This window comes from Rattus norvegicus, chromosome 10 (assembly GCF_021556685.1).
Source record: "Rattus norvegicus strain SHRSP/BbbUtx chromosome 10, alternate assembly SHRSP_T2T, whole genome shotgun sequence".
NCBI lineage: Eukaryota > Metazoa > Chordata > Mammalia > Rodentia > Muridae > Rattus > Rattus norvegicus.
The window spans coordinates 18,717,788-18,741,174 of NC_141543.1; the positions used below are offsets into that span (position 1 = coordinate 18,717,788).

Below are 23,387 nucleotides of genomic sequence, written 5' to 3' on the forward strand. Positions count from 1 at the left end.
AACGGGGAACCATATAGCTTTTATTAATACTTCAGCCCAGAGGAGACAGGGACAGGGCAGTGGCCTAGGCAAGTGTTGAGAAGATCCTCCTGCTGTGCTTCTCCAGCCAGGCTGTAATGCAGAGACCCTCAGGGTAGGCAGGGAAGCTTCCATTCAGCATTCCCCAGAGGGGCAGTGTCCTGGGGAGAGGCAGAACAGGGTGGGGCACCGGTGATGTCTAGGGTCGATACTCAGCACTCTAAGGCCTTGGAGCCTGCTATCCCTGCCAAGGTCTGGGACACCTGGGAGGAGCTTATGAGCCACCAAGACTCCTCTTACCTCTGTAACCATTTCCCAATGGGCTCTTGGTATATGTCTTCAGTTCAGGATCCCCTACAACATGGTCCATGAAACAGGGATATGTGTGACACCAGGGACGTCTGCCTTCCCAGCTCCTTCATCCCAGGCTCATAAAGATGCTCAACTCACCCAAATGCTCCAGACGCAGCTCTGGCCTCAGCTGCCCATAGGGCCCTGGAAGGGAGGGGTTACGGTTGATTAACCTCATATCCTCCAACTTCTTCTTTTCCTTCAAACTTCAGTGCAGAGTTCAGGCTGGGCTCAGGGCCTCCACTTAGCCTTATGGTACCCTCATGCCATTCCCTTAGCTATGGGTATGTGCTCCTCCCCATCCCCCAGCGCTGTGTGTTAGGCCTGGACTCAGGGCCCACCTGCCTACCCACCCTTGTTCACATACCCCACTTACCTGTCTGGATCCCAAGGCCTGCATATCCATATTCTGGCTTCACTCCAGCCCCCCAGGGCTGGAAGGCCCCAGCCTGACCTGCAAGAGGAGAACTAGTGTAGGTACACCATCCCCCCAGAACTGGGTGCTCAGGAAGCCCCAGTCCTCGGACTTTGGAACCCTCTTGACCTCCCTTGCTGGGTGGTGGTTGTTGTTATTGTTGTCGTTATTATCATCATCATCATCATCATCATCATCATCATCATCAATATTTTACCATGTCTCTCAAGGGTTGGAACTGTCGCTTTAGGGTAGAGAAGAGTCTCCTCCCTGAGTCCTGCAAAGGATCAACTCGTTATTCCTATCCGACTGTTTGATTACGACCCATCCTCTTCCTCATCGTTTCTGGTACCCTGAGCCCAACTCACCATTACTAAAGCCGTTGGCTGTGGGGAACCCTGGAGGATGAAAGAGAAGGTTTAGAGGGGGCAGTGCTGACGACCTTCCTGTCCGCCATCTCAGTCCCCAGTCCCGTCCCCTCCCCAAGCACCTGACTGCAGAGTCTCTGGCAAAATTCCAGCTTCCAGAGCTGCATTTCCATAATGGAAACCTGCACGAGAGAGAGTGAAGCAGGGAGGGCCAGAGCAGGGCAGCCCAGTAGCCAGCTCTCAAGCAAGGCAATACAGAAAGATCAGCTCAGCTTGCAGAGGCAGAGCGCCCCCTGGTGGTGTAGGCGTGTAACACTTGGGAGGCTGATGCTGATGGGTAAAGCCCAGGTGTGCAAGCCTGAGTGTGATTTCTAGAAGCCACACAAAGGTGGAGAGAGATGACCCCATAAAGTTATCCTCCGAGCCCCATATGTATGTCAAGGTACGTTCACCACTCATAACAATACATTTTTGAAAAGAGTGAAAAGGCCTGGTGTGGTAGTACACGCCTTCAATCCCAGCACTCAGGAGGCAGAGGCAGGCAGACCTCTATAGGTTCCAAGCCAGCCTGAGATCCAGAGTGAGATCCAAGACACCAGGGCTATGTAGAGAGAACCTGTCTCAAAAGACCAAAAACAAAACCTGGTGGTGGTGGTGGTAGTGGTGGTGGTGGTGATGATGATGATGATATAAAAAAAAGTTTTTTAAAAAAAAGGCTGGGATAGTGTTGGCTACATTCACCCTGACCACTCTTGTATTCCCAAGTTCAACTTTCCCACTGTCACCTCCAGGAAGCCCTCCCCGACTTTCCTTCTCAGCAACTTTTAGAGCTGCTTTCTTCCCAGTTTCCTTCACGTCAGGCAGGGTCACCACTGGCCCTGGCCACTATCGTGGAGGCCTGGGTGTTGGGTGAATAAGGAACAGAACAGTGGTGGCACATGCCTGTAGCCCCAGTGCTCTGCAGCAGAGGGGCAGAGGCAGGCAGAGCTCTACGAATTTCAGGCCAGCCTAGGTAGTGAGATTCTGTCCAGACAAACACAAAAGGACGACAAAGACAGAAGGGGCCGGAATAAATAGAGAGGGTCAGAGGGTCTGCCCTTAAGATAGACTTGCTTGAGCCCAGATGGCCATTTTGGAGGGCTCACCAACTTTCTGCAGCTTGAGGCCACCATGGAAGCCTGAGGGGAGAGAAGACGGTGGGTCAGATGTGACTCTGGCCTTTCCCTCCCCACTTTTGGGAGGTGGAATGAAGAGAAAGAGATATAGGGGAGGGGGAGGAAACAGCCTTCTCACCCAGTTGTGCTCCAGCTCCATAGCCATCGGAGGGCTGGTAACCTGTGGAAGAGTAGAGGTCAGAGATGGAGGGCAGAGACCGTGTGATCTCCTTAGGGGCCACATTTCACCTACGGAACCTTGAGGAACAGGCAGGGACTGGCCCCGTTTGCATGGAATAGAAACTCAGGAAGACCTTAGCAACAAGAGACTTCGAGGGTAGACTGTAGGAGGGCCTTCCTGGCTTTAGGGTCCCTGAGGCAGCTTGAGAACAGGGTGGGGTTCGGTCCCCAGCTCCGAAAAAAAAAAAAAAAGAGAGAACAGGGTGGTGGATGCCCAGATACCCAGAGACAGGCAGAGAGGACTTGTCCCTCTGAGATTCAGGACTTGGGACATCCATACCTGCTTTCTGAGGCTTCGGTCCCCACTGAATGGCCGGGGTTGGTGCTACAACGAGGAACACAGAAATGAGCCCAACACAGTGCCTCTCTGAGCTTCAGTTCAGCTATGACACCAGAATATGTAGGCAGGCCCAGTCCCTCCCAGAGCCACATGCCTGCTGGTACCGCCTACCCCAAGCTCCACACTGACCTGGGAATTTACCATTCTGCACTGGTGGTGGGAGCTGAGATTTCAAGCCCCAGCCACCTCCTTTATCTGAAGGGACTGTCGTGGGGGGCCCGGGGAGGAATTGTGGTGGAGCAATGCCACCATTGCAGGAACCTAGATTAGAGAGAGACAGAGAGACAGAGAGAGAGAGAGAGAGAGAGAGAGAGAGAGAGAGAGAGAGAGAGAGAGAAACTGGTTGCAGGTAGCTGCTTGCCCTGTGCCTCTCAGGACACCTGGACCAGGACAAGCCTTGGTTTGCAGTGGCTCCGAGGACATTCCCACCATTCTCAGGAGACATCTACTAGGTGAGAGACCGCCCAGCTTCAGTGGTCCACACTGCTCAGGGGGATAAGGGAGCTCACATAGGCAAAAGGGTCTTACTGTCAGCCACCCAACACCTCTACCTCCTGGCCATGCCATCTCAGCCCTCTCTCAACTTGGCTGGAGCACTCACCTGGCTGGGCTGCCACTCCATTTCCAAGGTTGTATCCTAGAGAAGAAAGAGGGTAAGGGAGGGGCAGGATGAGGTGGGTCTGCAGGGAGGGGCAGGGACAGGAGGCAGAGGTGCAGGGGTCTCTCACTTGCCTGCCTTTGGAAATTTCATACTCACTCCCAGGCCTGGGGGAGACAGAAAGAATTGGTCAAAAATACACACACACACACACACACACACACACACATACACACATACATACACATACACACACATACACACACACACACACACACAGACACACACTCCCCAGCACTCACCTAGTGGGATTCCCAACCTGTACCCTGGGAGGAAGGAAGACTATGAGGACGGGGTGGACATTAGGGGTGGGAATACCAAGGGAGGCAGGAAGAGAGACAGAAAGGGTTTCACTTGGCTTCAGAAGTTTCCCAGCCTCTCCCAGTAGATGTGCAGGGGACAGGGAACCCCACCTTGCCCCTGCCCCTTCCCAATTGTACATGAGGTGGCTTGTTCCCCTTACCTGGCCGTAGCCCCTGGCCTTGGAAGGTTCTAGGCCCCAGCCCATTTCTGTACCCTATGGGGAAAAGTGGGGTTACCCCTCCTCTAAAGACCTTTCTTCCCATCTCTATCTACCCTCTAGCCTACTGCACCTCCGCTCTGCTTCCTGCTCCGTAGCTGACAGGAACTGCAATGTCTATTTGGCAGAAAGAGTCTGCTTCTGGTTTTGCAGAAGCCATGGGGTCCCTCACATAGGGCCTAGAGTGAGTATCCATCTGTTTCCTTTTCTCCACCTTCCCAGCCACCACCCCACCCCCAGCCCCTAGAACCAGTTTATTACCGTTCTGAACTGGGTGGAGCTAAAGTTAGGGAGGAAGGGACTTTAGACTCCTTAAAGACTCAAGCCAGAAACTGGAGACTTTTTTGGACCTGCCCCTGCTGACCTGAAAGGGGACAGTGTCAGAGGAGCCAGACACAAGCTCCCTTACCCAGCTGGACTCCAAGGCCATGGCCATTCCAAGATCCTGGGAATACAGATGGAGGGGACATTAAAAAGGTGACAAGAGGGTAGGGCTTGTGGCCAGGCAGAAACACAGGCTAGAGCTGGGCTCACCTGGTTTCTGAGTCTTCAAGTCCGTTCCATAACCTGGAAGAAATACAGGGTACAGGTGAGAGCTGCTACATTCCCTGCCTCTCAGCCTCATAAGCCTGACCCTGCTCCTACCTTGTCGGTAGCCATTTTGAGCAGCAGGGGCTGTGAGAGGATAGGGAAATGACATCAGTGGACCACAGAAGCCGAGGCCAGAGCGAGGGGTCCCTTAGCGTCCCTTACCTCCTTCCCCAGCTCCAGGATCCCCACCAGTTCTACCGATTTATATACTCCCTTCCGCTTTTCCACTTAGGAACTAAGGTTGACTTCTCCTTGGAGTCAAGCACAGAAAAACCACTCCCACCATGAGCTTAAGGACCAAGGACGGTGACAGAGACAGATAGAAAGGACAGGTTCTCCTCACCTGTCTTCCGAAGCTTCCCACCTACTCCTACATCTGTCAAGAAACACTTGTGTCAGAAAATCCCCTCAACCCCCTGTCCTCCTGATACCTGCCCTAGCCCTTCTCTCCCTCTGCCTGGTTTCCCAACACTCGTGCCCAGAAGACCACACCTGGCAGGGCGTCCAGTCCATTTTTGTTCCCATATCCTGGCGAGAAAAGGGAGTGGGGTGAAATGGGGCCCTCAGGAGGAGGTAATCTCCAAGACAGGCAGGGGAATGAGAAGACTTTCCCCTCCCCTGGACTCCTAGGTGTCCAGCTTGGGGACTTCATACTCCTTCCAGGTCTATGAAGGAAGACCAAATCCGAGCCTCAGGATAGACCACCTATCTGTTCACCACTCAATCAGGCCTGCGTGGTCCCTGCTCCAGACCTCCAAGAGGCCTGTCTTTGCCTAAGGCCTTCACCAGGTCTTCACCTGGCTGAGATCCTGTTCTAGGAAAGGCCCCAGCGCATTTCCAGAGAGATGGGAGTGGAGGTGTGTGTGGATTAAAGAGTGCTTGGTCAGGGCACTCTGTTGGTTGGTTTTTCTCAACTCGACACAAGCCTAGAGTTTCTGGGAAGAGGGCCTCTGAACTGAGAAAATGCCTGCATCAAATTAGCCTGCCTGTGGGGCACTTTCTTGATTGCTGACTGATGTGGAAGGGTTCAGCTCACTGTGCACAGTGCTGTGGTCCTGTGTACAAGAAAGCAGGCTGAGGAAGCCAGGAGGAGCAAGCCAATAAACAGCACACCTCCAAGGGCTCTGCTCCAGTGCCTGCCTCTTTCCTGCCCTGTCTTCCCTTTATGAAAGACTGGGATCAGGACATTGAAGGCTAAATAGAGCCTTCCCTCCCTACGTTGCTTGGTGCTACTTTTATCATGGTGTTTTTTTTTTTTTTGTTTTTTTGTTTTTTTGTTTTTTTTTTTGTTGTTGTTGTTTTTTCTATTCTTTTTTTCAGAGCTGGGGATCGAACCCAGGGCCTTGTGTTTGCTAGGCAAGCGCTCTACCACTGAGCTAAATCCCCAACCCCCGTTTTGTTTTTGTTTTTGTTTTTGTTTTAAGATTTATTTTATTTATATGAACACACTGTAACTGTCTTCAGACACACCAGAAGAGGGATGGTTGTGAGCCACCATGTGGTTGCTGGGAATTGAACTCAGGACCTCTGGAAGAGCAGTCAGTGCTCTAAACCACTGAGCCATCTCTACAGCCCTGTCATGGTGTTTTACCACAGTAATAGAAACCCAAACTAAGGCAGGGACAGACTCAAAGTAGACAAGGCCCACCTGGCTTCTGGGGTTTCCTGCCCTCTCTGAAACCTGTAGGAGACATGCACAGCTGGTGAGCCCCCCCCCCCATACACATATAAAAGACTCCCAGTCGGGGTTGGGGATTTAGCTCAGTGGTAGAGCGCTTGCTTAGCAAGTGCAAGGCCCTGGGTTCGGTCCCCAGCTCCGAAAAAAAAAAAAGAAAAGGGAAAAAAAAAAAAGAAAAAAAGACTCCCAGTCCCCCGGAGTCCCTGCCCCTACCTGCTCCAATTCCATTCTGGGCTACCAGGTCTGTGTGAAGGAGAAAATAGGATTTGGGGTTCAGCAGAGGAGAAGGGGAAGGTTTCCTCTCCCGAACAAAACTAGGAACCTAGAATCCTGGCTCTCGGCAACCCCCTAAATCTTCCCTTCTGTGGCCTGGAAGGGGAGCACAGGACACCCCAGATTGGGTCCCTCGGGTTCCTATCTCACCAGGCTGGGTTCCCAGTCCAGCCCCATTCCCAAACCCCAGGGAACGTCAAGGAGCCAGCACTAAACTTGGGAGGAGACAGAGTCACTGGCAGGAGTGACTCTCACCTGCCTTCCGAGGCTTTGCTTGCAAGAGAGAGAAGTGGGGAGCAGTGAGGACTCAAGAAAGCCTCCCTCAGAACCCTAGCGCCCTGGCTCTGACCTCTCCCAGTTCCCTGGGTCCCTCACCTGGCTGGGCTCCAACTCCTGGGAGGGCCTCAGCTCCTATTCCGTTCCCATTGCTGAACCCTGGGAGACAGCAGAAAGGCGTAAGGGAGTCCAGGCTATGTGGGGTGAGTGGGCTGTCCACGGACACTGGCACAGGGCAGACCTCACCTGGCTTCGGAGGTTTCATGCCCTCACTGGTACCTGAGAAAGACATAGGGAGCAGATGAGGAACTGAGACCTCCCCAGAGCCCCAGCCTAAACACCCCAACCCCTTTCACTCCTTCCTTTACCTGGTCCATGGCCATTCTGAGCTGGGGGACCTATGGGAAAGAGAAGGATGAACAAAGGACAAAGTCCCCACTTTAAGGCCAGGTGAAAATCTAGGGCACCTGAGGACTTCCCTAATCCTCCTCCTCCCTGACTGGCCTTGCCCCTCAAAGCCCAGGAGGGAAAAGCAAGTTATAGGCATGGGGAATACACCCCAGAGCCCACCTCCATCACCTGGCTGGGCTCCCAGGCCAAATCCACTCCTGTTCCCGAATCCTGGGGGCACAGAAGGGTGTGACTGAGGGGAGGGAAGCTAGGGGCTCCAGGAGAGATAGACAGAGAAACAGGTCAGAACAGGGTTTACCAGATTTCTGGGACTTCACAGCTTCGTAGCCTGGAAGAAAAACAGATCAAGGTGAAGGACCTACATTCCTATTTTGGGACCTCCCGAGGAACCCGGCCCTGCTCCTGCCTGGTTGGTAGTTATTCTGAGGCACAGGGCCTAGTAGGGGGAAAGAAAGAGACTCTGAATGTCAGGCTCCTCTCTGCCCAATCCTGGAGCTCTGTCGCAAGCCACCCACAGACAGCTGTCACACGTGTGCTGGCACCTTGTACCTTTCTTGTTTTCCTTGCTCCATCCTGGAGCATCGAGGCCTAGCACCTTCTCTATGCCCTAGTGGCCTCTGGGTAGTCAGACCCTCACTGCATATGGCAGCCATGCCTGAGCTTCTGTTTCCCCTAGGTCTGGGTTTTGGCAGTCCCTCACTTTCTGTCCCTCTTCTGTCCTCTGCTGCTTCTCGGTCTCTTCCTGGGTTTTCCTGGGTCCCTTTCTTCTGTTCATGCTCTAGAAGGTGATGGTTCTGTCGTCTGTGGTAATGGGCCTTTTAACCTTCTTCTTAGGTCTTGCCTCTCTAAAGCTCTGGAGGCCATATCCACTTGCCTGGGTCCTTCTTTGGGTATCACATTCAGTCAAAAAAAAAAAAAAACTCTCCCTCCTCTTCTTCCTCTTCCTCTTCCTCCTCTTCCTCCTCCTCCCCCTCCTCCTCTCTTCCATCAATACTCTCTCCTGCCTTGTTGTTCCCTCAGCTGTTTCTTGAGCCCACAGCATCTTTCTGTGGACTTCTCTGCAGTGTTCCTCAAGTTTTCACCAATTTTTAGTGGACCACAGCCTACTTCCTAGCTTCTACTTCTGTTCTAGAATGCTTGGCTCTTGTGATCTAGCCTCAGTACCATGCTGCAGGCGTGGTTTGTTGACGGAGTGTTGGCTGTGTGGGGTTAAGCCAGTGGGTCTCACCTGGCTTCTGGGGTCTCAGTCCTCCTCCAAGGTCTGGGGAAAAAGAGAGACTTTTAGGCCTCCACATTAGCACTCCCATCCAGGGGTGCTTGGAACATCACCGGGCTTCACCTGGTTGGGCTCCAGTTCCCGGGATGGTCCCAACTCCCTGCTCATTTCCGTTTCCAAGTCCTGGGGAGACAGTGAAAAGGAATGAGATTGGAGTCTGGGAGGAGTGCAGCTGTATATGAACGAGAGTGGGTGCAGTAAGTGTCACCTGGCTTCTGGGCTTTTCCAACCCCTCCAAAGCCTGGAAGAGAGAGATGTAGAGGTGGGTGCCCCCCTCTCTGAGGCAGCTCCCTTCCAGAAACTTAGCCAAGGACACCATGCATCTAACCCTCTCCCTGCTCCCCCACCCCCACCCCTTACCTGCTCCAAAGCCGTTCTGAACTGCAGGACCTGATTAGGAGAAGAGAGAGTTGACACAGGAACTGTGTGGATGCACCTTTTTTTTTTTTTAAAGATTTATTTATTTATTTTATGTACAGCATTCTGCCTGCATATGTGACTGCAGGCCAGAAAAGGGCACCAGATCTCATTACAGATGGTTGTGAGCCACCATGTGGTTGCTAGGAATTGAACTCATGACCTCTGGAAGAGCAGTCAGTGCTCTTAACCACTGAGCCATCTCTCCAGCCCAGTGGATGCACCTTAAGGTGTGTGAAGCCACAGCTCAGCTTGCTCTCGGCTTGGTCTGCCTTGCCCGTGGACCTGTTCTTCTGCTTTAAATCCCTTCCCAGTTGGATGTTCGTTCGTTCGTTCGTTTGTTTGTTTTTGAGACAGGGTCTCACTGTATGTAGCCCCCTAACTGGTCTGGAACTCTCTCTCTCTAGAATAGGCTGTCCTTGAACCCACAGACACATGTCTGTTTCTTCCGTGTGCTGGGGTTAAACCTTTGTTTTGTTTTCAGGACAATGTTTCTTGTAGCTGAGGGCCTCTAACTCATATCAGCCTAGGGCGAAGAGGGTCTCTACCTCCCAAGTGCTAGGTTTACAGACTTGTACCACCAAGCTCGTCCTCGTTACTCAGACTAGCCTGGGATTCGCCATGGCTCCCTGGGACTCTTGATTCTCCTGCCCTGCCCCCCCCCCATGGAGATTCCAGGTGTAAGCCAACATGCCCTGTAGGAGCTTTGGCTCTTGACCTATAAAGTGAGCCCCTCAGCCTGTGTATGAGTTGAACGTGGGCTCCATGGTGTCCATAGGACTCGACCTCAGGCCTGGCTGAGGGATGAACTTGGAAGAGAGTGGTCAAGTGAGTGAGCTCCTAGAAACGTCGGCTCCAGGTCCCCAGGCAGGGCCTCAGACATGCCACCATCACCGTGCTTACCTGGCTGTGCCCCCAAGGTGTTTCCATTGCCAAATCCTAAGGAGAAAAGTGGGTGTGAGCAAAGGGTTTGAGGAGGGCTTGGGAGTAGAAGGTCTCAGGTGGGTGGGGACACAGCCAAGAGGACAATGGGACAAACAGGGGCCTGCTCACCTGCCTTCTGAGGCTTCGCACCAGCTCCCAAGCCTGGGGAAAGACCCAGGGAAACTGAGCCCTGTGCAGACCGTAACTACTCCTATTGTCCAAGAAATCCATTTTCTTGTTTCTTTTTCTTTTCAGTACTAGAGGTTAAATTTGAGGCTCTATGCACACCAGGGAAATGCCCTTCCCACTAAACTATATCCCATAACTTTATTTATTTTAATCTATTTTAAAGTTCTTTGACGATTTTATCCATGTATTTAATAGATTTGGTTATTTTCTTACACACGCACACACACACACACACACACACACACACCTTTACCTTTTTCTTTACCTTTTTGTTCTCTTTCCACTATTTTGGGACAGAGTTTTTCAGGGTAGCCTTGGCTATCCTGAAACTACAGCCTGGCTGTAGACCAAGCTGGCCTTGGACTCAGAGATCTGCCTGCCTCTGCCTCTCAAGGGCTGGGATTAAAGGTGTACACCGCCAATTTATTTTTATGTGTTTATTTACTGAGAAAGTCTCACTATGCAGTCCTACCTTGCATGAAACTCTCTCTACATACATATATTAGACTGACCCAGAACTCACAGAGATCCACCTGCCTCTGCCTCCTACGTGCTGGTATTAAAGACGTGTGCCACACCAGGAACCAAGAGTCAGCTTTTGCTCTCTCAATCCATGATTTCCTGATTTCCCTTCAATTATCTCTTACCCTCATCTCCAGAGCCCCAGTTCCCTGGTTCCCTCACCTGGCTGGGCTCCAACTCCTGGGAGGGCCTCAGCTCCTATTCCGTTCCCATTGCTGAACCCTGGGAGACAGCAGAAAGGCGTAAGGGAGTCCAGGCTATGTGGGGTGAGTGGGCTGCCCACGGACACTGGCACAGGGCAGACCTCACCTGGCTTCGGAGATTTCATGCTCTCGCTGGTACCTGAGAAAGACATAGGGAGCAGATGAGGAACTGAGACCTCCCCAGAACCCCAGCCTAAACACCCCAACCCCTTCCACTCCTTCCTTTACCTGGTCCATGGCCATTCTGAGTTGGGGGACCTGTGGGTAGAGAGAGGCAGAGGCTACAACCTGGCTGGTATGAGGCTAGACCACTCTTGTGGAATCCCTACCCCAGACATTTGTGTCCGAAGCCCTCAGCAGTTCTCTTAGGGAGCTAAGAGATCAGCACAGGAAACCATCCCTAGACTGGGCACGACTTCTCAAGGCAGCCAGTGAAGGGACCTGTTCTTGGGGGCTAAAGCACAGACAGAGCTGGGACAAGGAGAGCTGGAACCTAGAGATGACAGAGCTGAGCTGGGAGATACAGCATCACAGGGAGGAAACAAACAACAAACAAACAAACAGACAAACAGAACTGGTGCAGAAGGCACCTGGTTTCTGAGGTTTCGTGCCCCCTCCTGGCCAGAGAGAGACATAACAAGATTGACATCCTGTCCTCTTCACACCCTTGCTCCCCCACAATCCCTGCTCAGTAACTCTCACCTGGCAAGCTTCCTGCCTTAGGGGATGCACTGATGCCCACGCCATTCCTGCCATTAAATCCTGGGGAGAAGGCCGCGGGGCACGGGTGGGCATATTTGAGGAACACAGGGAACCATGGGAAAGAGATGGAGCTAAGACATGGGTAGGGAGGAACCTCAAGCCCCCATCTCTGAGAGTTTCTCTCCTTCCAGGCCTGGGCTGGTAAAAAGCCAAGCCCTGCCTTTGTCCAGAACCAGCGTCTTTCCTTTTGTACCCAGTGGTCCTTACCTGGCTGAGCTCCCACTCCTGGAAAGACTCTCAGCCCAAGTCCATATCCTAGGATGAGAGAGCCAGGAAGAAGAATAAAAGGGTGGGGGGGGGGCACCAGGCTGAGAGAGGAACAGGCCTGGAGACAGCTCTCACCTGATTTCTGGGGCTTCACAGCCACTCCAAAGCCTGAGGAGAGAGGGGGCCGATGACTGAACCCCTGGGACCAAGCCTCCTCCTGGGCTCTCTGTTCTGTATCTATTGTGAACTAAGGTGGTGTCTGGGGCCCAGCTAAAGCAGTGGTGAGACAGGGTGTCCTGTTCTCCCCTTCCTACATCTGACGCCAGAGGCTGCCATGCCTCCTGTCTGCCTTCCCTAAGCCAGCAGGTCTATCTTCTTGAGGCTCAGGGGAATAACTTAGTGGCACCGTACCCCCAAACAGGAACACCCCCCCATTTTCCTACGGAAAGTTCCTGCTTCTAGAGCAAGGCCATTACCAAGGTAGGGTTGTCAGGGAGGCACATTTTGGGGGGGGCAGAGGTGGGGAAGGTCTCAGGGATATACAGGGAGGCTGCAGAGGTGGGGAGAACAGGCAGCAGCTGAGGAGGGCTCACCTGGCTTTGGGGGTTCCATACCGCCTCCAACACCTGAGAAAGAGATGAAGGTCAACTGAAGGTCACAGGATTCCCTCTTCCTAAGGACAACCCTTGATTTCTTTCTCCCCATGGCAGCCCCACTTCTACCTGTTCCATAGCCATTTTGACTTAGAGAGCCTGTGAGGAGAGAAAGAGCAGAGTTGAGGAAGTGTGGGGTCCCAGCTGAAGTGGGGGTGTGGGAGCCTTGAAATTCTTCCCTGAGATTAAACTAGAAACAAAATATCTTAAATGTCTCCTCAACCACCAGTTTGCCTCAGAGACAAGAGAAGATCTCAGATGCTGACATCCTCCCACCATCTGATGCTCGCCTTGCTGGGGGGTTCCTGAGTCTCCTGGTTAGAGATGGGAGAGTGTGAGGAAGAGAGACAGAAAGGTGGAGAGCTAGGCTGGTAAAGCTCACCTGACTTTTGAGGTTTAGCATCTCCTCCAAAGACTGGGGGAGAAAGAAAGCATGTGAGTAGCTAGGGGTACCAGGCTGAGAGTCTCCTCAGAACTACCCATTACTTACATAGTCATTCTCATCAGTGGGTCGCCCCACTTTCTGGGACTATGCTTAGATCAAACCACGTGAAGAAGAATGGGTATCTACCCAGTACCCAGTGCCCATTTCTATATCCCTACCTTCCTCTGGGAGGAGGGGATGGAACACAGTCTTACTCTGCAACCCAAGCCGGCCTGGAACTCACACTCTGTAGTCCAGGCTCACTCACTTGAGCTCTCAGACACCTTCCTGCCTCAAGTTTTGAGTTTGGGGTTTTACTGGTGTGAAGCACCACACCCAGCTTTCCACAAGTCTGAGATGTTTGATTGCCTGTATCCTCTTTCTCTGCTGCTGTCTTGACCTCCTTTGTTGGGGAGAGAGACCAGAGTGTCCTGGCCCTGGTTCCTGAGTTCTCCCTTCATCTCACCTGTTCCCAGGCCACCGGAGGGGCTGTATCCTGGAGGAGAAATGAGGGTTTAGTTTAGGGACACACAGCAGGGCAGGAGCCTCTGGCCCACTCTGCTTATACCTCTGAAGACTTAGTTCATACATAGCCATCTGGCCTGTTGAGTGGGGAGAATTGAGAAGGGAACCAGGATGCCGAATCTCTGCCTCAGTTTCCCCTCTGGCCACAGGAGGTATAAGGACAGAACCGGGGATAGTCTAGGATTGGGGGACTGAAGATTGTTTCCTGGCATGGATGGGGTGTCCAAGTTATACCCCTGGATATTTGAGGGTCAGAGAGCACTTCACTCTCCTATTCACTGTGTTAGGGCCCTCCCCCACCCCCATCCTCATCTATGGATGCTTCCTGTTCCCTCTTCTCCTCTTCATTCAGTCTCAGGGATCCCTCCTCCTACCTTAGAACTCCATAGGCCCCCTTCATGACGCTCGGTCCCAAAGTCTTGAAGCCTCTCAGCTCACTGGTCCCCCTCCCGTTCCACTCCAGCACTCTGCCCTTGGATGCTGCCAGAGCCTCCTTCCTCCCTGCTGTCCCAGCCCCCTCCAGGCCCCTCCTTCAGGGGCCCTGTGTTCTCAGGGTCAACCCCCCCAACTCTCCCAAGACGATGAGTTTCTGAGCTCCACATCCTCAAGAAGACATTGCTACTGCTGCCTGCTGGGAGGAGACTCCTCGCTCCCCTGGTCTTCATAACTGGAATCTCAGAGCTGAGGAATCTCTAAGGGAATATCTAGAAAGCTCCAAAGGTCCCTGGGGTCAAAAGTGTCCAGAGGGCCACTTACCTTTCCCCAGGTTGGGAGGGAGTCGGGGAAGTCCTAGGGAAGCAAAGGGTACTTATTATTCAGGGCTGTGATCTCAGAAACTGAAAGGAGATAAGACTCAAACCTACATCTGCCTCCAGTGCAATGCCCCCAAAATCTGAATTCTCTGCTTGCCCAGGCTCCCCTAACCCCAATGCCCACCCAACCCTGATCATGCTGGAGCTCAAACTTTTGGGAGAGGGCTTATGTACCCCGGTCTAGCCTCAGACTTGCTCTGTAGTCATATAGCCATGAGGTCAAAAATGATCGTGAACTTCTGGTTATATTGGAAACACTACCAACTGCATTCATTCCATCCCCACCCCCCCAGAAACTAGTCATCTAACTCATGTTCTAGTCAAATCTCAGCCCCAGTTACAGCCTGGACCCTCCTGAGAAGCCCACCCTCACCGCCTTGCAGGCTCTCAGAAGTCAGGCAGAGCAGGAAGAGGGCAATGGGAAAGACCCAGATGCCCATGATGTCCAGAGAGTGGGAAGGCTCAGCACCCTTTGGGCCTTTAAGCAGCCTTACCGGGATATTCCTCAGGTCCCCAGCTGTGAGGGGCAGAGACTCTGCTTGTAGACCCCAGGAGGCCAGTCCGGGGGGGGGGGCTCCCCCCTGGAGCAGAAAAGGCGCCTGATCTTCTGGGCCTCCCTATAATGTACCCCCTCATCCATCATTGGTGCTGACAGCTGGGATAGGCCTCCCTGGGGCTCCTCCACCCTGTCAGACTGGCACCAGACTGGAAGGGTTCAGATGTTCCCCCAGCAGCTGGAGAGGAGCAGGCTGGCACTCTAGGCTCAGCCTAAACACAGCTGTGGGAAAGGTGGGAGCAGGGCCAGAGATCTGAGCATAGCTGGTCCAGAGCCCTAGGAAAGTTAACTATGTTACTAGAAAGGCAAAGAGGAGATGCAACAGTGTATCAGAAGCTATCCAACCCTGAGATATGTGAACTCTTCACAAGAGACTTGCTCTTATCCTGGCTGATTTCCTCCATGGAACGCTAGAAACAGATCTTTCTGCCCCTAACTGAGGACTGGTTTACTAGAGGGGCACCCCAATCTCCAATCCTCATCCTGTGTTTCTCCTCATTCCCCATGGGGGGCAGTGGCACACAGGGACAAATTACTCAGTTTTCTGCTGTCTTCTCTTCTTTGTCCAAATTGACTTTAGGGGTAAACTCAGGATCTGTTGCTTAGGATGGATGGGGCAAGCTGTGTGGGTGCTTAAGGACTGGGAGCACCTTTCATTCTTGGGGCCTGGGCAGTTGAACATGGAGCTGGGCTTGCTTCAGGGGGCCTGGCAGATTGTGCTTAGGAGAGGCAAGCCTGGGATACACAACGATGGTGTCTGGCTAGGAAAGGTCCCCACTCATAGCAAAATGAATCTGTGGACCCCACTGAGCTGGCTAAGGACAGCATTGACTCAGAACCTGGACCTTGGACTCAAGTCCAGAAAGCCCCACATCCTGTCTGTCTGTTGGCTCTTCTCAAACTTCAGGCCCTCCTGGAGCTTCTGGCTGAGGAGGCCACTTTGCCAATGCTGGCTTCCAGACAGGGTGGAGGTCTGGAGAGCAGTAAGGACGAGACAGTGGGGACCTCTGAGCCCACCACACTTTGCAGCCAGCAGCCAGCAGACTTGTGCTCAGCACCCTTCACTCATAGGCAACCCCAGTACCAAGCTAGCTCTATAGATCACTCCATTCTTGGACCTCCTGAATTCAGGGCTATGCCCCACTGGAAATATCGCCCTACTCTGGACTACTACAGACACGCATTGCATATGACCAGTCCCGTGGTGTCTCTCTGTCTTCTCCCAAAACTTCACCTTTTGTGAAAACCAATGGCAGGGTTCCTTAGCCCAGCACCTCAGTACAACAGCACCCCACTTGCCCATTTCCATCCTGCTTGGAGGAAAATGGACTGTATCTTCCACTAGTCACCGAGAAGGATGCAGGTGTGTTCTGGCCCCAACCACTACCTTCGAGTCCAGGACAACTGGATAGAAAGAACGTTCACGCTACACTGCCTGCAAGGCCATGGACACTGGTTCCTTGGTTTTCCTGATCGGTTTCCCTGAAAGGCCAGCTCAGTGGGTCCTAGGCAGGGTGGTGAGTTGACCTTGGACCTTGAGGAGTCATATGGCCTTTCTGAGGCTGAGTACTGGCAGTAAAAGCCAGGGGCCAGGGCCACTGGGGTTTCTTGTTTTGTAGGTGGGGAAACAGAGGCGGAGAAGGAAAGGTTTTTGGTCCAAATGGTACAACTCCTAAGTTGGCCTAGAGTCAGATCCCAAACACTCAAACCAAGGGGTTTTCTCTCCTGCTCTAAAACTTCCCCGCTCTCCTGAGCAGGCCCAGGTCCAGTTATGTCAGTAAGACTCAGAGCTGGGGCAGCTGCAGGCCCCCTAAGCAGAGCCAGACATACAGACACACAGTACTCATTGCACGGCGCCAGGGAGGTAGAGGGAGAGATTCCAAGGGGCTACACGGGAGGTACTCTGACTGCCTGCTTGGCCAGTGCCAGGCTGCCTGGGAGCTGGCACATCCCTGTGGAAAATACCAGCCAGTCTTGGTCCTCAGGTCAGCTTGATGTCTGCTCAAGCCCTGCAGAATCACCACACCAACTCCATCCAGGTAGTCTAAGAACACAGAGTTGGGAACTCAAACCACCCCTGCTAGAGCACTAGTCTGGGCTGCTGAGCACCCTGAGCTGAAGGGGACAAGGGACAGAGTATCTAAATATCTAAACAGGAGAGGTATGTGGCAGGGATCAAGGGCAAGGAGATAGTAGCTGCTGGATATGCAGGACTGATGTCTAGGACAAATGTTACTTAAAATGGCGGTCTGTGTTAAAGGATTCCCTCACAGTTGTTTAACCTCCAGCAGCACCTGTGAGGGTGGGAATTTGGGAGGACAGCTGGAGGCACAGTCAGGCGCCTGTGTGCAGACACCTCCTGTACCAGCAGCTGTGCTGGTGCCCCTCAGCTGCCCCCCTCCACCCTGTGTCGGCAGCTCTTTAGGCTGGATCTGAGCTTCCGATTTCCCTTGGCTGCCTTTGGGACACCTTCCCAGACATTACCCAGTTACCCACAAATGGGTAAAGCTGACCTCTATTAACCTCCTCCCCCACTCCTCTCAAGTATTAGAATTGTTGCAACCGTGAAATGTGATATACATAGAGAAGCGAGCATACACTAGACAGAAATATACACTGTAACAAATGCTCGCAAACACTATGCAACAGAAATAGAAGGTAGCCAGTTCTCAGAAGCCACAGTCAAGGCTTCCTTCCGTTCTCCAGGGTTCCATTAGAGGATCATCTTTGCCTTCCTTTCTTGTCACTCCACTCCTTTTGTGATCCCATCTGAACAAGAGAATCTTCCTAAGAGTCTGGAAGTGTGTACAGTTCTGTACTTCTGTTGTGGTGAAGTGCCACACTGGCAGTGCTGGATGAGGGGTGGGGCTTATGGAAGAGTACCTAGAGGAGGTTTGAGGTCTTCAGTGCAAGAGTCCTAGTGTTTTGTTTTTTGCTTTTGTTGTTGATGAGACAAGGTCTCTACATGTAGTCTTGGCTGGCCTGAGACTTGCAATGAGATCTCTGAGATCTGCCTGCTTCTGGCTCTGAGTGCTGGGATTAAAGGCATGTACTGGGGCTGGAGAGATGGCTCAGCCGTTAAGAGCACCCGACTGCTCTTCCAGAGGTCATGAGTTCAATTCCCAGCAACCACATGGTGGCTCAACCATCTGTAAAGAGATCAGATGCCCTCTTCTGATGTATCTGAAGACAGCTACAGTATACTTATATATAATAAATAAATAAATCTTTAAAAAAAAAAAAAAAGGCGTGCACTGCCATGGCCAGCTAAGAGTCCTGGTTTGCTTTTTAATTGGATATTTTAAAAATTTATTTGCATTTCAAATGTTATCCCCTTTCCCTGGTTTCCCATCCATAAACCCCCTATCCTCTCCCCCCTCCCCCTAGAGTCCTGGTTTTGATCCCTTTGGGAACATGCCTCTGTCTGTTGTCTGTACCATTGCAGCATGGGTAAAGGTGACTCCCGACTTACCCAGCAGCTGCTCTTGCCTTGACCGATGCAACCTGTGGGCCCGTTTTGCATCAAAGGGAGAGAAGATTCTTACACTAGATCAGTGGTTCTCAACCTTCCTAAAGCTGCAACCCTTTAATACTTCTGCTTCATGTTGTGGTGACCCCAACCATAAATTTATCATTGCTGCCACTTCATAACTGTAATTTTTCTACTGTTATAAACTGTAATGTAAACATCTGTGTTTTCTGATGGTCTTAGGCAACCTCTGTGAAAAAATCGGGGTCGGGATTTAGCTCAATGAGGGTTGGGGATTTAGCTCAGTGGTAGAGCACTTGCCTAGCAAGCGCAAGTCCCTGGGTTCGGTCCCCAGCTCAAAAAAAATAAAATAAAATAAAATAAAAAAATAAAAAGATCGGTAGATGGTTCTAAATGGGTCGAGACCCACAGGTTGAGAACACTAGTGGGTCTCACCCATACTGATAAAAAGCACTAAACCAACTTTGGCGGATATGTGTGTGTGGGGGGGGAGAGGGTCCTCTGCTGCTTCTCAGTGTTAACTTTCACTTTCTAAACCAAACTTGCTTGCTGGCTCTAGTCATGTTTTCTTTTTCTTTCTTTTTTTTTTTCCTTTTTCTTTTTTCTTTTTTTCGGAGCTGGGGACCGAACCCAGGGTCTTGCGCTTGCTAGGCAAGCACTCTACCACTGAGCTAAATCCCCAACCCCCATGTTTTCTTTTTAAACCAATGAGACCATGAACCTGGGCAGAAAAGGGCAGACCTCTGATCTGCCTCTCTGCCAACAAAAGCGATTCATGTACATTTTCTCAGTTAGCACTCATTCCTTCAGGTAGGGAGGAGCTATTATTCATTTTACACGTGTGGAGACTACAACCTTCAGCTCCCTAATACAACATCTGTACACTTTTACCTGTAACCGCTACTAATTTATATTGATTGCATCTATAGTATGGTCTTTCCCTGCAGAGTGCGATGTTGACTGCTGCCGTATGCCACTGAAACGGTTTTATGTCTCACTGTAATGCTGGGGATGGAACCTAGGGCTTCACACCCGCTAGCTACCACTGAACTGACATCCTAGCTTTTTTACTCCCTTTTCCCTTGCCTTTAAGAAACAGGGTTCAAATTGCTAAAACTGCCCCGGGGTTTTGAGACAGTGTCTCACTATGTAGCCCAGGCTGGCCTGAAGCAACAACAACTTCTCCTCCTTCTCCTTCTCCTTCTCCTTCTCCTTCTCCTTCTCCTTCTCCTTCTCCTTCTCCTCCTCCTCCTCCTCCTCCTCCTCCTCCTCCTCCTCCTCTTCCTCCTCCTCCTCCTCCTCCTCCTTCTTCTTCTTCTTCTTCTTCAGATTTATTTATTTTATGTATAGGAGTACATTGTAGCTGTCTTTAGAACAGGGCTGTGAGCCGCCATGTGGTTGCTGGGAATTGAACTAGAGCCTCTGGAAGAACAGTCAGTGCTCTAAACTGCTGAGACATCTCTCCAGCCTGCCTTCCTTCTTCCTCCCCTCCCTCCCTCTCTCCCTCTTCTCTTTCTCTTCCTCCTCCTCCTCTTCCTCCTCCTTCTTCTAAAGGGCCTGGAACTTCTGATATCTATTATGGTAGCCTCAAACTAAAAAAATTCTCCTGCCTTAGCCTCCCGTTCCTCAGTGCTGGGGTTACAGAGCTATATACCACTATACCCAACTTTTACTTATCGTTTATTTGATTGATTTTAAGATAGGGGTCTTGTTATAGTGCCCAACTGGCCTCCAGTTCCTGGGCTCATGTGTTCTTTCTGCCTCGGCTGCCTCCGTGCTTGGGGTATAGGCATGTACCATTGCAGTATTTTTAGTTATTGTGTTTGTTTGTTTATTTGTTTGTTTTAATCATTATGAATTAGACTTTGAGGAATGAATAGTTAGAAGTGGGCAGGGCCTGTCCAGAAAATGGGGCCGGCAGAAAGTAGTTCTAAATAGTTGGAGAGGGACCTGCCTGGGGTCCTCAACAGGGACTAACCCAAGTCACAAGGTTCTGGCTCTCGGAGACGCTAATGCAAAGGGAAGGGCTTGGAAGTGTGCTGCTCTTGATCTTGGGTCTAGGTAGGGCCTGGCCTTCCTTCCTAAGAGATTGCCAGAACATTTTAGGGAGACTGGCTGTAAAGCATGATACCTCACTTCTACATGAAATCGATAAAGGTCCCTTTCCTGCAGAAGCAAGCTCCATCCCACGTTTGCTCACGCAGGCCTTCTGCAGAAATCATCTTAGGTTCCTTGGCTCCACGTCTCGAAGAGAGGTGACAATCTCAAGCTTGGGAATGCCCAGCATATACCGGCAGTTATGAGGGCAGGAAGAGACTGAGAGGGGTCTGAGTTGAACACTAAGTTCAGAACTAAAGGATGTAAACTGCCTCAGAAGTAACTGAAGTAAGGAGACTCCACCTTAGACGAGGCACTCTCAATCGCGATCCTGTGGTGAAGAGAACAGGTATCTGAATGTGCAGAAGATCATGCGTAACGGACATTTGATTGAGCTGCCCCAGTGGCAACTTCCTGAGGAAATGCCCCTTTTATGGACATGAATATTAAGGCAGCCAATGGAGAGCAGCGGGTAGGAGGACCATAGTTTGAAGGCCGACAAATGTCCGGAGGACACCGACGGGTCAAGGATCATTCCCACCTGGTCTCTAGGACTAAGAATTTAGCTACCTAGTCGGCAATAGTCCCCGAAGAGGTGCGCCTGCGCAGGGAGAGCGCTTGGCCAAACCTCGGGGGCGGGGAGACCTCGGTGCGCACGCAGGACGCGAGGCGGAGCCAGTGCCCCGGGCGCCTGACCGGCTGTACCAGGAGGGGGCGGGGCCACAGACGAGCCTGGGCGGGGCCTCGAGGCCGGTTTGGAATTTTTGGCGCGAGCTGGCTCCGCGCGCGTTCACGGGCCGTTCCCCTTCTTGGAGGGTGCTTCGTCCTGGTGTCCAAAGGCCCCGCTGCCCGATCCCGGCCTGCCTGGCTTCTGCGAGGTCCCCAGCGGCCTCCGCCGACCCGGAACCTGGGACCTCGCTGCTGCGCCGCGCTGCGCCCCGCCCAGCCTCCCCAGGTGAGCCCATACCCGAGTGAGATCTCCCGGCCGCGCCGCTCTTCTGCCCGGCGCCCTGGCCCGCGCTCCTGCTGCACTGCGCCCCGTGACGGACCCCCAGCCTCCCCTCAGTGTCCGGTCGCACCCCTGCAGCAGCCCCACCCCTCCCTGTTTGTCACGGGCTCGGCTAGCCCTCAGATGACGCCAGGTCAGCGCTGTCGTCCACGCCCCGCCTACTTCCCCCGGGCCCTCTGTCCCTTCCCACTGGGTCTGCCCCTCTCCCCCCCCCCCCCCCGCCACTCTCTGGGAAGAGCCCCTTGACCTAGTGACAGCCTGTCTACGCAATTGTTTGTCAGAGTTCCCCAGCCCACTGAGCGAATTTAGCAGCGGCCCTGCACGAGAGGAACTCAGTCTAAGCTAGGTGGTGGTCATCAGATGTGTCCACAGCTCAGTAAGGGTGAGGCCCCTGGAAACCTCGGAGGTCTCCTGGCTGACTGGTGGCTCAGGACCACTCTGGACTCAGCCAGGACTCCACTACCAACCCTTTTCACCCCATAAAGGCTGTTTGACCAGGCCAGAGGTATTATAATGTAAATGACCAGTGACTTTGAAACGAAGATGACATTAAGAGGAGAGAGCCTTTCTGGCTGAAGACAGAAGGTGATGGACTCCTAGGTGCTAGGCATGGAGTCTGTATTCCTTCTTCCTTTAAAAAAAAAGTCTTCTTGTTATTTTTTTTAACATATGGGTATTTTTGTCTGTATGTGTGTTTGAGCACTACGTTTGTGCCTAGTGCCACATAAGTCAGAAAAGGGTGTCAGAACCTCTTGGAATTGGAGTTGCAGATGCTTATGATGTCAGTGTGTCAGAGAAACAAACCTGGTCCTTTGGAAGGGCAGCAAGTACTCTTACCACCCACCCCCCTTAAGGTTGTCCCTTCACAGTTGTAGGTTTAATTAATCAGCATTATCATGGATCGTGACAGTCTAATTCCTTCAAGAAGACCTGGGATGGGATTTGTGTTTGTTATCTGGGGGTGAGGGGGCATCAAACCCAGGACCCTGATTGTGCTAGGCAGGTACTCTTATCACTAAGCTAAAGGCCACCTCTGAGATGGGATTCTTGAAGTAAATAGAGCCATAACAAGAGAGCCTTCCAGCCAAGCCTCTTAATTTAAGTACCTAACCTAAGTAGTAATTTGATCTACCCAGCACCAGAGGCTAGGTGTGGCATCTTTTGATACATTGTGGCTTCCCCAAAAATGGACTCTTTCTGTTGCTTTCTTACCTTTGTTTCAATTACAACATTGTAGCAACCTTCTGCCCCTTCTGTCCCCCGGGCACACAGTTAGTTAACTGACACGGTTACACTACTATACTTGAGTCATTTCAACTACTATCTAAAGCACTGATTAAGACAGCAGTTAGCATTCATGCTAGACACCAGTCTTAAGTCCTTCAACGTTCTATATGTCCGTGCAGAGCAGATTTAGGGCCTGGAGTTAGATTAATAAGTTAGTTGGTTTAGCATTTGCCTAACATGAATCATGCCCTAAGTTCAATATATAGCCCCACATGTAGTGGGACATGGCTATGATCCTAGCTCCATAGAGATGGTGTCAGGAGGATCAAAACATCACAGTTTTCCTTGACTGCACAGCCAGAGAGCTTGAAGACAACCTACACTAGAGAACCTGTCTCAAAACACAAAACAAAACAAAAATAAATCTCAGATTTAGAAAGCGCAGATGAAAGCCTGAGGTGTAGTCCTGCTAGAATGCTTTCCTGGCATGTTAGCCCCTTGGTTTGACCCATAGTGACTAATAGCTTTTAAATAACAGTTTGATCCATAAATGAATAAACATCCTAAGAAAGCATATATATATATATGTATATATGCTTTATATAATATATATGCATATGCTTTTTATATATAATGTATTATAATGTATATGTGCATATATATATATATATATATATATATATATATATATATATATCCCCACCCCTGGTGAATCTGGGGCATCCATTCCAAGATCAAACACTAATATTTCTGTCCTTGAATGTCAGCTAATGGTGCTAGCTCATGCTTGTAATTCTAGCA

General features: G+C 51.6%; 2 protein-coding genes across 40 annotated transcripts in view; one reads left to right on the forward strand and one right to left on the reverse strand.

Moving 5' to 3' along the window:
• Nucleotides 1–21,519, reverse strand: Grep1 (glycine rich extracellular protein 1). 36 transcript variants are annotated; one of them, XM_087574864.1, is made up of 43 exons: nt 21,318–21,519; nt 14,152–14,184; nt 13,337–13,366; nt 12,516–12,545; nt 12,387–12,419; nt 11,929–11,961; nt 11,794–11,841; nt 11,053–11,082; nt 10,931–10,963; nt 10,784–10,843; nt 10,040–10,072; nt 9,890–9,925; nt 8,930–8,959; nt 8,778–8,810; nt 8,633–8,692; nt 8,522–8,554; nt 7,592–7,621; nt 7,453–7,503; nt 7,251–7,280; nt 7,129–7,161; nt 6,982–7,041; nt 6,547–6,576; nt 6,304–6,336; nt 5,148–5,183; nt 4,999–5,031; nt 4,710–4,739; nt 4,599–4,631; nt 4,474–4,509; nt 4,008–4,061; nt 3,787–3,810; nt 3,619–3,651; nt 3,488–3,523; nt 3,016–3,147; nt 2,827–2,871; nt 2,446–2,487; nt 2,298–2,330; nt 1,275–1,334; nt 1,153–1,182; nt 1,002–1,061; nt 746–823; nt 469–513; nt 319–372; nt 1–179 (listed from the first exon to the last, which is right to left on the reverse strand). In XM_087574864.1, the coding sequence occupies exons 5-43, from the start codon at nt 12,403–12,405 to the stop codon at nt 154–156; spliced, it is 1,635 nt and encodes a 544-aa protein (XP_087430990.1). In that variant the 5' UTR covers nt 12,406–12,419; nt 12,516–12,545; nt 13,337–13,366; nt 14,152–14,184; nt 21,318–21,519; the 3' UTR covers nt 1–153. The 36 variants fall into 36 exon arrangements, with proteins under 36 accessions (XP_087430990.1, XP_087431001.1, XP_087430995.1 ...); XM_087574875.1 differs by lacking the exon at nt 6,304–6,336 and having other exon boundaries at nt 7,462–7,503; XM_087574869.1 differs by lacking the exon at nt 6,304–6,336.
• Nucleotides 21,075–23,387, forward strand: part of Pkmyt1 (protein kinase, membrane associated tyrosine/threonine 1) — a 10,798-nt gene continuing 8,485 nt past the window's right edge. For 3 of the 4 annotated variants that reach the window (XM_087570170.1, XM_087570172.1, XM_087570171.1), the window contains exon 1: nt 21,075–21,305. The gene's annotated coding sequence lies outside the window, so the exon portion shown is untranslated. 4 annotated transcript variants of the gene reach the window in all.